Below are 13,527 nucleotides of genomic sequence, written 5' to 3' on the forward strand. Positions count from 1 at the left end.
GCAGACAGTAAGCTAAGGAAAGTTAACAGTCCAATGAGTGGAGTACAGCTCACCCAGGATGAGAAGTAGTCTGGGGAAGAAGGCAGGTAATTCTATAGATTGGTTGAGATGAAAATGCGAGACTACTTCTGGTAGGAAGTTGAGATGAGTGAGAACAACAACTATCATGAAAAAATGTTAAGGTGGATCAGTTATTAGAGATTGTAATTCACTGACTCGGTGTGCAGAAGTGATCCAAAGTAAGAAGACTACTATCTAAGTGAGATGCTTGAGAGATGAAGTAGTAAATGTTTCAAATGGAGGCTTCATCAAGTGAAGAGAACAACACATAGGTTCCAAGCAACTGAAGGGAGTTGGATTGGAGGCTTTAAGAACATAAGCAATGCCTCTGCTGGGTCAGAGTCAGACCTGAGGTCCATCTTGCCCAGCAGTCCGCTCACGCGGCGGCCCAACAGGTCCAGGACCTGAGCAGTAATCCTCTATTTATACCCTTCTATTCCCTTTTCCAGCAGGAAAATGTCCAATCCTCTCTTAAATCTCAGTACTGTATTCTGCCCTATAACGTCCTCTGGAAGCGCATTCCAAGTGTCCACCACACGTTGGGTAAAGAAGAACTTCCTGGCATTTGTATTGAATCTGTCCCCTTTCAACTTTTCCAAATGGCCTCTTGTTCTTTTATTTTTTGAAAGTTTGAAGAATCTGTCCCTCTCTACTCTCTCTATGCCCCTCATGATCTTATAAGTCTCTATCATATCCCCTCTAAGTCTCCTCTTCTCCAGGAAAAAGAGACCCAGTTTCTCCAATCTCTCAGCGTATGAAAGGTTTTCCATCCCTTTTATCAGACGTGTCGCTCTTCTCTGAACTCTCTCGAGTAACGCCATATCCTTCTTAAGGTATGGCGACCAAAACTGAACACAGTATTCCAGGTGTGGGCGCACCATCGCCCGATACAGCGGCAGGATAACTTCTTTCGTCCTGGCTGTAATACCCTTCTTGATTATACCTAGCATTCTATTCGCTCTCTTAGCGGCCGCTGCACACTGTGCAGTCGGCTTCATTGACCTGTCCACTATTACCCCCAAGTCCCTCTCTTGGGTACTCTCATTCAATAGCATCCCTCCCATCGTATAGTTGTACCTCGGGTTTCTGCTTCCCACATGCAATACTTTACATTTCTCAACGTTGAACTTCATTTGCCATTTTGTCGCCCATTCTCCTAGTTTGTTCAAGTCCCTTTGCAATTCCTCACAGTTCTCTTTAGTCCGAGCTTCCCTAAATAGTTTGGTGTCATCTGCAAATTTTATTATCTCACACTTCGTCCCTGTTTCTAGATCATTTATGAATATATTAAATATCAGTGGCCTGAGCACCGAGCCCTGCGGAACACCACTCGTGACCCTCCTCCAGTCAGAGTAGTGTCCCTTCAACCCTACCCTTTGTTTCCTACCTGCCAACCAGTTTCTGATCCATCTATGTACGTCTCCGTCCACCCCATGGTTCTTCAGTTTCCGGAGTAATCGTTCATGGGGCACCTTGTCAAAGGCTTTTTGGAAATCAAGGTATATGATGTCTATGGGGTCACCTCTGTCCTTCTGTTTGTTAATTCCTTCGAAGAAGTGTAGTAAGTTGGTTAGGCACGATCTCCCCCTGCAGAAACTATGTTGGCTGGTTATCAGAAGTTTGTTTCTTTCCAAGTGATCATCGATGTTTTCTTTTATCAGTGCTTCCGCCATTTTTCCGAGAACCGAGGTCAGACTCACCGGTCTGTAGTTTCCCGGGTCACCTCTTGATCCCTTTTTAAAGATGGGCGTGATGTTGGCCGTCTTCCAATCCTCCGGAATCACACCTGTTTTCAGGGATAGATTGCATATTTGCTGCAGTAGTTCTGCTATCTCCTCCTTTAGTTCCTTCAGAACCCTTGGATGGATTCCGTCCGGACCTGGAGATTTGTCTATTTTTAGTTTATCTATCTGCCTGCGCACATCTTCAAGGCTCACTTCCATGAATGTTAATTTTTCTGCTTGATTTCCATTGAAGAATTGCTCAGGTTCCGGTATGTTGGTTGTGTCTTCGTTTGTAAATACAGACGAAAAGAACATGTTCAGTCTTTCCGCGACTTCTTTCTCCTCCTTCACTACTCCCTTCCTGACTCCATCATTCAGCGGTCCCACTTCCTCCCTAGCTGGCTGTTTCCCTTTAACATATCTGAAGAACGGTTTGAAATTACGAGTCTCCCTGGCTAACTTCTCTTCATACTCTCTTTTGGCTTTTCGAACCACACGGTGACATTCCTTTTTGATACTTCCTGTGCTCTATCCAGTTTCCTTCAGTTTTGTCCTTTTTCCATCTCCTGAATGAATTTTTCTTATTACTTATCACTTCCTTCACTATTTTAGTCATCCATATCGGGTCCTTTGACATCATGAGCTCTTTCATTAACCAAGAAAGCAACAGATATGTAGCCAAAGGTTTGGTGCTCAAAGGCACTGATAGTTTTGAGATGAACACATACTTAAGTGTTTTTGTTGTCTTTTTTTTTTTTTTTAACTAGTATGAGAGATGATAAAGGACATATATTTGGAGCTAAGTCCTGTTGGTGACACCAGAAGGTAAAATGCGCCTACTTGAAGCAGTAGTTTTACTGTATGGAGAGTTGTGAATAGGAAGTTATGGTGGTTGATACTGGAACAGAGAGATGGAAGTTATTATGCATGGGGAGCCAGGCACCAGGCTGCAAAGTGCCAATACTGCAGACTGTAGGCAGAAGGGATCTTTAGCTCTGAGTCAAGACAGTTGAAAGGTTTGAAGATGAATTGGTTCCTCAATATTGAGTTGAAGAAGGAAAGGTAATCAGTGTTGCCTCGGCCACTGTGGAGCCACGAGAATCATGGTGATTGGATTCTGCCAAAACTTGAACAAAGATTTCCAAATCATAGGGATTGACAGAAATACATGTATGAACTTGTCTGTCCAGCCTTGAAGAAATTCATCTGAATCCAAACAATAAGGAGAGTGGACACTGGAACAGAAGTGCTAACGTTTGTGATAGTTGGCAGATAGACATGGTGTGACAGTTCCGACCCTTTAAGTCAGCCCTGACACACAGGTGAGGCAAGAAACTGTGCTTCCAGGCTACAGGGAAAAGCAAATTCATAGTAAAAGGCAGTATAAACCACCCAGAGCTGTCTATCCACCATTTCAGCCGAGGCAGCACCCTTTTAGCAGGGAGGAAGAAAATCTCCTCAATGAAAACCGGGGGAGCAAGAGAGAGCTGAAGTCAGCTGCCACCTCAGCTAGGCCTCGGTGTGGTTCCAACAGATTTAAGCCTGATGGTCCCGTGAGCCGACGTCAGGTGGGAAGGAACTCGCGTATGTGTGGTCTCAAGACTTCTAAAGAAGTTAAAGTGACAGTACTCCTTTGTACTATCCGTACCTGGGCTCCATGGATGACGTCACCCATCTGTGAGAATATGCTGCCTGCTTGTACTGGGATAAAAACAGATGTATTTTATGATGTTTTGTTTTAGTTTTATAATTTGTGTATGTATGATATTTGTACACTGCTTAGATTTAAGCGGTTTATAAGTTTTAAAAATAAATAAATAAATAAAATATTCTTCTAGTTGAACACAGAGTATGGGCAGAAGGTTTCCAAAAAGTTCAGTATACAGTAGTGTGCAGAGCTTTGAAGACCAGTATCAAATGTCTTAAACTAGTATAAAATTCCACTGAAATCAGTTCACATAAGGTTTGTGAACTATTTTAATTTTGTGAAACATTTAAAAGGAGGCCAAATATCAGTATATGTGCCCCTTGGATGACCTCACATAAGTTCATTTTTCACCTCATTACCTAGAATTACTCCTTTTGCTAATCCATAATGTATACCTTAACCACTTGTTTGGTCTGAAGATACATGAATACACATAGACTCTCCTCACTTATCAATTTCAGTCATACTCATCCTCCCACAAACCCCAAAACACACACAAGTTCAGATCTACCATTTTTCCTTACCAAGTCGATACAAGAATTAGACAGACCTGAAATTTATTTGTCTCTCACCTGAAAGAACACACATTTTCTGAGCGACAGCTGTCAATTTTCCCTCTGAACCTACATAGACAAAGATAGAAAAAGGCAAATCAACTGACTCTAGTAATGAAAGAACAAAATCAAAAAGGAATCACATGGGCATAGAAATAAATAAAGAACATCCTACTTTACAAAGATAAAAGCCATACAAAAGATATTTTCATATCTGATAAGTAGGTTTCATCATTTCACCAGGAAGAGTCCAAACTAGATTATATCTTCTCAGCTAGTTTATGTAGAGAAAGCAAAATTTATAAGCAGAGGAGGTCCTTCAGAAACTCTCAAGGTTCTTCTGTCCCTCAATCCTGACATTTTCCCCAAACTAAAGCAAAAAGAGCATATATAACATCTTAGATTATTTATTTGATTCTTTATATACTGCCTCTCTATAATACAATCAACGTAGTTTACATATTGCATTCAGGCAATAGTCAATTTAACCTACTGAGTGATTTGTCAATTTTGATGCTCCTTTCTCTTTACAGGCTCCACTGAAAAGAATAAATAGCTTATCTGATTTTCTTATTACCTCCATACTCTTTCAGGTACATCTTCAATAAACAAACATGCAACTCGCATCCAATTTATGCAAGACAAATGCACTATCCTTATTTTTTTTTAATGTGTATGCACCTCATGTGGTATATATTAGTTGTATATGAATTTGGGAGGGGGGTGGGGGTTAAATCTTCTTGGTGTATGATATTGAAAATTTTTCAAGTGATGTTGTATTATATTTGGTTGATATTTACTGTACACTTGATGTAAGTTTAAAAATGAATAAAGAAATTAAATATATATATATATATATTTTTGAGGAATGATAAAATATGTATGCAAATGTAATGAATATCTCTTTGAATCATATTATTGTATATTTATTTGATTCCTTCAATAAAATGTTATAAATTAAAATGTGTATGCAATTCTCAAACAACCAACCAACTAAGTATTAAGTTTGCAAAGAAATAGAAAGATAAAAATAAAAAGGTATGTTACAATATAAAGAAAATATAAAAAATATGAAGAATATGTAAAATTTAGGAGATAGAGGGGCTCATTTTCAAAAAAAAAGACAGATGCCTAAAAGACAGCATAAACTGGCACTTCGACATCTGACTAGTCAAAACATCCAAGTGGACATTTTCAAAACTCACTTTCTGGACATCTAGCAGGACTTCTTACCCACTGTATGTTCACAATAGAAATGGATGTGCTGATAGGCTTGCCATGGGCAGGGAATGGGCAGGCTTAGACTTAGATGTCCTGCAGTTATAATCGAACCTTTCCCAGGCCGTCCTAGATGGAACTTAGACATTTTCAACTAGACCTGTTTGAGAAGCAACTAAGTGCCAAAAGGGCACTCAAGCTGACCACATGAGGGTGGTCACTGACCCCCACCCCAAAAAAATTTGAATTACAACAATACATATCTGGCTCTAGAACACCAGCAATTGGTATGGGAAAGCCTAGAAGAGCATCACACAAGTGTCTTAAATAGTCAGGTGGGTGGACTAGTGAACCATAAGAGAGGAGGAGCCAGACCTATAAGCTACTCTAAACACTACATTTATGGTAGAAAGTGTGAGTCCACCAAAACCCTACTATACTGCAGTAAAAGTGCCACCTGCAGCCATAAGGGCTATTGGGTGGTGGACAAGTGGGTATAGTAGGTTTTGGGGGAGTTTTGAGGGGCTCACCATACATTATAAGGGGGTTATGACACTGTTTATGTGAAGTTCACAGCAGTGCCTTCTAATGTGCCCCAATGTTCTGTTGGCAAATCTGTGTGGCCAGTCCATTAGAACGCTGGCCCCTCCCACATATAAATAGGCTTCATATGGACGCTTTCAACTTGGATGGTATTATGGTTGAAAATGGGGAATATAGTTAGACGTCCAACTAGATGATTTTCAAAAACAAAATTTGGACTTCCAGCATTTTCAAAAATGGATCCTTCTGGAAGTCCAGTTTTGGACATTTTGCAGAAAAACGTCCAAAGTCAGACTTAGTCGTCCTATTGAAAATGCCCGAAAACATTGAGATATATTAGCAATTTAACACCTATTCCAATTAATAAATCAACTAATCAATCCTTATGGATAAACTCCAAGATTAAAATTGGCAGATATCAAGTCTTATGGAAGAACTGGATTATTGCGGGTATTCGAACTCTGAAAGATATTATTTCAGATGGTAAACTGCTTGAATTTTCATAATTGCAACATAGATTTGGTTTTAATAAATCACAAAGTTTTAAGTGATTGCAATTGAAGCAGGCTATTCAGGTGGGGTTCCCTGAATGGAAGTATCTTAATAATCAATATAGTCTGGAGTTCCTATGCTTCCAAGCAGACTTCCTAGGACATCAAGCCGCATTGTGGTATAAATTGTTATCTGGATAATTGAATAAAAAACCAAAATGTGGTCTTAGAGATATTTGGAGCATTGAGATTAAGCAGCAGATTTCTGCATCTCAGTGGCCACGAATTTGGTCTTGGAGAATGAGATGTACAGTGTCAGCATCTATGAGGCAAACTTGGTTTTTTTTGTTGCATAGAGCGTTTTGGACCCCTGTTCGTTTACAAAAGTTAGATAGCTCTAAATCTAATAGATGCTGGCACTGTAATCTGAAACCAGGAACATTGGATCATCTACTTTATTACTGTCCCTGTATTAAGTTATTTTGGAATTCAATTTGGACTCAAGTAAATTCTCTATTGGAAAATCATGTTGCGCTTTCTTATGATACGGTTTTATTTGGAATGGTTATGAGAAAAAAGAGTCAAATATCATCACACAAGAATAAACTTTTATTAATTATGACAGGGGTTGCCATTCAACATATTACCAATAACTGGAAAAATTACAAAAATCTTAATTACACATTCTGGTGGAATTCGTTATGTCATATTTTTAAGATGGAAAGAGCATTAGCGTTGCAAAAAGGGAATTATAATAACTTCGTAAAGATTTGGGGGCCATTGGAAAAGTATTGTAATGAATAGGCATCATTTTTCTTCCTTTTTAGATTTATTATATGCACACTCAGGGGGGAGGGAGGATTTAGGCAGGAAATTTTATAATTATGTTTATAATAATAGTATAATATATTTTATATAGAATAACTGATGAAGGGTGGGTGGGTAGGGTTTATATCATTAATGGTCTATTAGATTTTATGTGTTAGATTTTAAAGTGCTATATTGGAATCAATTTATGATATATTTATGAGCACTTGTTTGATTTTAAAATTAATAAAGAATTGGGGGGAAAAAAAAAGAAAATGCCCCTCAGAGTACTGTATTTACACAAGAGAAGGAAGAAAGAAAAAATACTATAAAAGGAACTACAGTTACACTGATGCTACAACTTTACCATTATTTCACACAGCGAATTAAGGTGTATTGCTTGACACAGGAACTTGGCAACTGTAACTCAATTACACGGTGAAATGTCATGGTTTGGGTTTTTTTTTATCACTTCACATCCTTACATCGTATCACACACTCAAGAAAATTTCAAATAATGAGACAATTTGTAGGACCCTGGCCTACATAGCAAAAAATGTCTCTGCCACATCTGGAAAACGCCACATCTTGCCGCATCTGGAAGACCCCAGAGTTTAATATTACAAAACAATTCCTACCAATGTTTGAAGAACCTTCTTAAAACTGATTACTACATTTTCTAAATTATCAGACAGTATGGTATAATGGGTACACTACATGTCAAACTGATTGACAGGTGAGATAAGATAAAGATCAGCCAATCAGCGTTCACTTCTGGGTTTGAACATTTCCACATCCATGCTCCATTCATACCACAACCAAGCCCCACCCATGTCTCACCCCTCCCCTCAGAATAAATGGTGGTAGCTCTACCCAAGCTCCATACACTGCCCACCCCCCAAAGTAACACCCTGTCTACATCACCGTAAATAACCCCTGCCACTTTCTGAAAACGTCTATAGAAATGGAGGGTCTAACCCCCAGATATGCACTTTTCAGACAATGTCAGCAGAAACAGGGTTGTCTGACCCCAAAAATGAACTTTTCTGATGACATAAGAACAGCCTTACTACTAGGTCAGACCAATGGTTCATCAAGCCCAGTTGCCCATTCTCATGGTGACCAATCCAGGTCAATAGTACCTGGCCAAAATCCAGAGAGTAGCAATATTCCATGCTATCGATCCAGGTCAAGCAGTGGCTTCTCATGTCTCTTTCAATAACAGACTATGGACTTTTCCTCCACAAAATTGTCCAAACCTTTCTTAAAACCAGCTACACTATCCGCTCTTACCACAACCTCTGCTAATGCACTCTCAACCGAATGGCAAAAAAATTGGCGGGAAAAAAAAAAAATTATCCTGCACTCCTCAGACAACATCCAAAGTGGTGCTCTGACCCAACAATCCCCCTCCCTCCCTCCAGCCCCAGAGGCATCAGCAGCAGCCACAAATTCATAAACATAGATCATAGTCAGTAAGTACTTGGCATTAACATATTTCAGGTCAAGCTTCCAGTTTAAAATCAAAACATATCCAGTAATAAAGTCCAAGATTAAAATTAGGGATTTATTAGGTGTCTTGAATTTGTGTTATAGTTTTATCTATTTATTTTATGCATTTATATTCTGCTTTTAATCCAAATTATGTTCTTTGCATTTTTGTAATCCACTGAGAACCTCAGATGATCAGTAGGGAATTAATCAATCAACAAACAAGCAAGCAAGCAAGCTTTATTCAGTCTCATGCATGCCAATATTCTTAAACAGCATCATCGAACCACCATGTTAACACCATGGCTGGGAATGCATTATCAACTTAGTTCCAGACTTTTCAACAAAAATGGGACCAACACTTACTTCAGTAAATCACTGGTCTTTACTTAGGTAAAAAACGAAAACAGAAGTCATTCAGCTTAACAACGCTACCAGTTCTACTTCACAGTATAAAGTTATTCACACAATCACTCCTCTGTCTAGCAACACACTGGCTCCATCTGTTGGCTGGAGGGATAGGACCTCATAATCTGGAATATTACTCCAACATCTAAGAAAATATAGTCTATACCAACTGTGCTTCACCGTTCCATAAAAAGGCAGGAGGTGGGGGAGGGTAATTAAATCATCATGTTTTACTGTAGACGTTAATGTAATGTAATGTAATTTATTTCTTATATACCGCTACATCCGTTAGGTTCTAAGCGGTTTACAGAAAATATACATTAAGATTAGAAATAGGAAAGGTACTTGAAAAATTCCCTTACTGTCCCGAAGGCTCACAATCTAACTAAAGTACCTGGAGGGTAATAGAGAAGTGAAAAGTAGAGTTAGAGGAAAAATAAAAATAAAATAAACATTTTAACAAGATTTTAGTTTCCAGAAAAAGGGCTTCTTCAGGGAAGTAACAGTAACAGCTGCTCTCCAAGAACAACAAAGTAGACAAGGATGCAGCAACTTACCTCCAAGTATGGACACGAGGTGTCTGCCCAGTGATTCTATAGCAGATGGGTCACTGCACTGCTGGGCTAGATTGTGTAATGCCACCACTGCCTCATCCATCAGCTGTGTATTATTAGATTTCAGTTGGTCTAAAAAAAAATAGACAAATTACAAACTTAAGCCACCGTATACAGAAGTCTCTGAGAAAGCAATATATTAACAGAATAGTCCAGAACTGATGCTATTTATGAGCTTTCTAGAATAAATTACAACAGAAATTACAACAGCATACAAACAACTCTGTTCTCTGAAAGGCTGATACCTGTCCTACATAAAGGAAAACAAAGAAATAGATTCAATGACTACACAAATTAGAATACTATAAGTAAAATAGCTCAGAAAAAAAACCCACAAAAACTTACTGGCAAGTCCTTTCCCAATGTCCATAGCATATTGACTGAGGTCAAGGGTAACTGACATCAACAAAGAGGAAATTGCTGATAAAGAGAACAGAAACAGTTTATAAGTCATTCATTAGCAGTTGCTGCCAAAAAAGCATAACTACCAACTCTACTACCACTAATCATTTCTACGGCACCACTAGACTACACAACACTGTACATCAGGGGTGTCCAATCTTTTGGTTTCCCTGGGCCGCACTGGCCAAAAAAAATGTTTCTCGGGCCACACAAACGCTGCAGCAAGACAGAGGAGGGAGCTGGCAAGACGGTAAACACCCGGGGGTGGCAGAGGAAAACACTGCATCGCCCTCGACCGGGGCTGCACAAAATACTTCATGGGGTCGCATGCGGCCCTCGGGCCGCAGGTTGGACACCCCTGCAGTGTACATCAAAACACAGAAGAGACCGTCCTTGCTCAAAAGAGCTTACAATCTAGACAAGACAGACAAACTGGACAAGAAGGTGCAGCAATACACTGTGCTCAGGTGGGGGAATTAGAGGGAATGATAAGACAGATATTGGTGCTTAGACGGTGGGTTGGAGTTTGGAATTGAAAGCATCTTTAAAGAAGTGGGCTTTAAGACTGGATTTGAATATTGCCAGAGACGGAGCCTGAAGTAGTCAGGCAGTTTGTTCCAGGCATACGGTGTAGCAAGGTAGAAGGTATGGAGTCTGGAGTTGGCTGTAGAGGAGACTTATCTCCCCGAGGGGGTGGGGAGGTGGAGTGTGGGATAGGATGGTCCACAAAATTTAAACTAACAAATTTTGTTTGTCCACAAGACTAATTTTATTCCTTTATATAAAAATGAAAAATACCCAAAATTTTACTTAAACAAAGTTTAAGGGGTTACCCCACCTTACTGTTTTTAAAAACTACTGCTAAGCGTAACAGTATGTTGTAACTCTTGTGCACTCAACAAATAATCAACAGTCTATGACATAAGCTTTTTCCGATTCAGACGCAAGCTCCTTTGTGAAGTCCAGTATTGCTTGCTATCATATCAAAGACAAATCCTTTCATTTTGAAACTAAGGTTCCGTTTCTGGAAAGCATCAACGCAAGCCTTTGCTTGTGACTCTCCTGTTCCTTTCTCTGTGTTTGGAATGGCCATTTCCAGTGACAATAATAGCAAGTTGGCCTATATTTGTCTTGGATCCATCAATGTCAGGTAACATTTTCCCATCTCAGTACAAAAGAAAAGGACCTTCAAAGGATAATTTCTTTTCTTCTGCTGATGCAACTTCTCTCCTAACTTGCAATTGAGATCATCTAATTGAACTTCTGGAGAGTGTTATGTCAGTAATGTCATGACCAAGGGCCTGAGCATGGCTCCAGCAACAAACACAACACTCCAGTCAGAAACATTGAAAAGATCTAAGGCACCAACAACCACAAGAGATGTCAAGATATTCTTAGGTGTTTTTGTCAATGATGCAGTACTGGCAACCTTAGTAAACGCAGATTTCATAGACTGATATTCATCTTTGCTTTCAGACTCGCAAGATGATGTTGAAGAAAATTCAGATGTTATATGGGTAACTGCTTTTGTCTGCCTTTCCTCATACCTCGCTTTTGTCATGATTTTCTTTTCCTCGTGCTGCCTCTTTCTGCATTCTTTTGCAGTTGTTTGATGGTCAACTCCACTCATACAGCAAGAAAACACACCCTGCCTTTGCTTGTGTAGGAATTCTCGATCTTCTTCATTTTTAAGTTCAGTCATAACTTTTTAAAAAAAAAATATCAAACTGTTTTGGGTTCACTAAAAGCTAAAAGAAAATTTAAAAACTGAATTTAAAAACTATAGAAACTTGTTTTTAAATATACTTTTAGCTTTTAATTTACATGTTTTAATTTATGATTTCCATTTAATTAAACTTTAATTAGTTCAATTTTTCTTATGACTTAACTGGTTTTCCATTTTTATTCTATAATTTAACAATTCTCTTAATCAAAGCTTTTTATTTATGCAATTGTGTTCAAATCTTTTATTTCCAAGGCTTATCTCAATCTGTCAACATCCACATTTTGTCTTAACTTTACAATCATCCTTAGGTATCTATTTTTAGTTATACTAAAAGGTCTGATCATTGATTGTGTTCATTCTTCTTAATTCCATCCGGTTCTATTATCAGTCACCTTTCCACCCTGAAAAGCATTAATATTCACCTATGCAACTTAACCGTATTTAAAATATGCCTTATATTCACTTCACATTCACAGCTTCAGATCGCTCACTTTTGATGCAATTATCTTTTATCTCTCTCACCCATATTCACTCATATTGCTCACATTCCTCTTATCCACTTTCACCCACTCATTTGACTATTCTCCACTAGATCTCTCTTAAAAGATTTATGTTCAATCTTAGGACCCCTGAGGAAGACGGTTGTGTTGAAACACAGCCCATGTTGGGTCCATACTTTTCAAACTATCTAGATACAGCTGATTGCATAAAGAGCTACATTACTGTGTGATATAATAAATCCGGCATCACAAACATCAACTTCGCAGTTCTCTCTTCTTGTTTACATCATTTCACTGCGGACTAGTTAGATTGTTGTTTTGGTTGCTGACCTCATGTAAACATTATATTCATCTCAAAAGGAATCCCACTGTATGAAATATCACTATACAAATTTTACAAAAAGCTGACGACTAAATGTTCATCAATTGAAAGGCCTGCCTTTCCATGCCTGTCTTTCAGTTGATGGACATTTAGCTGTCAGTTTTCTGCAAAATTTGTATAGTGATATTTCATACTGCGGGATTTCTTTTGAGATGAATATAACCCTTATTCTTTAAGCTATACCATCACACATATTCACCCTATATCTCTCCGATAAATATTCTATCGTGCATACTCAGCTCCCACATAATCTGTCTACCATTCACATACCTCTCTGCATTACTCCTCAAACTTTGGGCCTGATCAATAGTATTTCTTTATCATTTGTTTTGTGAACCATTTCTTGTATGTACAAGAGTGAGACCCTTTTTCTAACTTCCATAACTTTTGCTTATTTACAATCTCATTTCCTAATTTATCTGTATTCTATTCTATTTGTGATATTTTATTTGCTTTGCCTTGGTATTACTCATTGAAATGCGGTATACCAAATCAGTCCTGTAAACTAAGTCATTAAGTGCACTCTCTTCATCCAGACCATTTATCCCATTCACATACTCACTCTGAATAACATTTTCAGGGCTGCGAAGGAGGGATTTCTGTAGTGTGGGCAGCAAAAGGTCCTTGAACTCTGTGTGAGAAATGTGTCGAACCAGTGGACCACAAGCATCCTACAAGAAAAATACATTAGACAATATATCAATACCGCTTTAGGATCAAATAAATCACAAAATAAGATACTGATCTCACCAGGACATATTTTTCAGGCTTCTGTTTGCTCATCAGGACCATCTTTATATAGAAATCCAGCAGAGAGCTCTACAATAAAACAAAAGTGAAAAATTACATCTGAATGAGGGACGATGGGAGTTATGTCTCAAGCCAGACCACCTTGGTAT

The 13,527-nt window shown here is 38.6% G+C and overlaps 1 protein-coding gene across 2 annotated transcripts in view; it reads right to left on the reverse strand.

Moving 5' to 3' along the window:
• Positions 1-13,527, reverse strand: part of GCN1 (GCN1 activator of EIF2AK4) — a 324,708-nt gene that overhangs the window by 252,660 nt on the left and 58,521 nt on the right. For both annotated transcript variants that reach the window (XM_033954090.1, XM_033954088.1), the window contains exons 8-12: positions 13,379-13,447; positions 13,191-13,299; positions 9,964-10,038; positions 9,562-9,690; positions 4,065-4,115 (exon numbers count right to left, since the gene is read on the reverse strand). In XM_033954090.1, the coding sequence (XP_033809981.1) occupies positions 4,065-4,115; positions 9,562-9,690; positions 9,964-10,038; positions 13,191-13,299; positions 13,379-13,447 (433 nt within the window). The remainder of the gene's footprint in view (positions 1-4,064; positions 4,116-9,561; positions 9,691-9,963; positions 10,039-13,190; positions 13,300-13,378; positions 13,448-13,527) is intronic.

Source organism: Geotrypetes seraphini, chromosome 8 (genome assembly GCF_902459505.1).
Source record: "Geotrypetes seraphini chromosome 8, aGeoSer1.1, whole genome shotgun sequence".
Classification (NCBI taxonomy): Eukaryota; Metazoa; Chordata; class Amphibia; order Gymnophiona; family Dermophiidae; genus Geotrypetes; species Geotrypetes seraphini.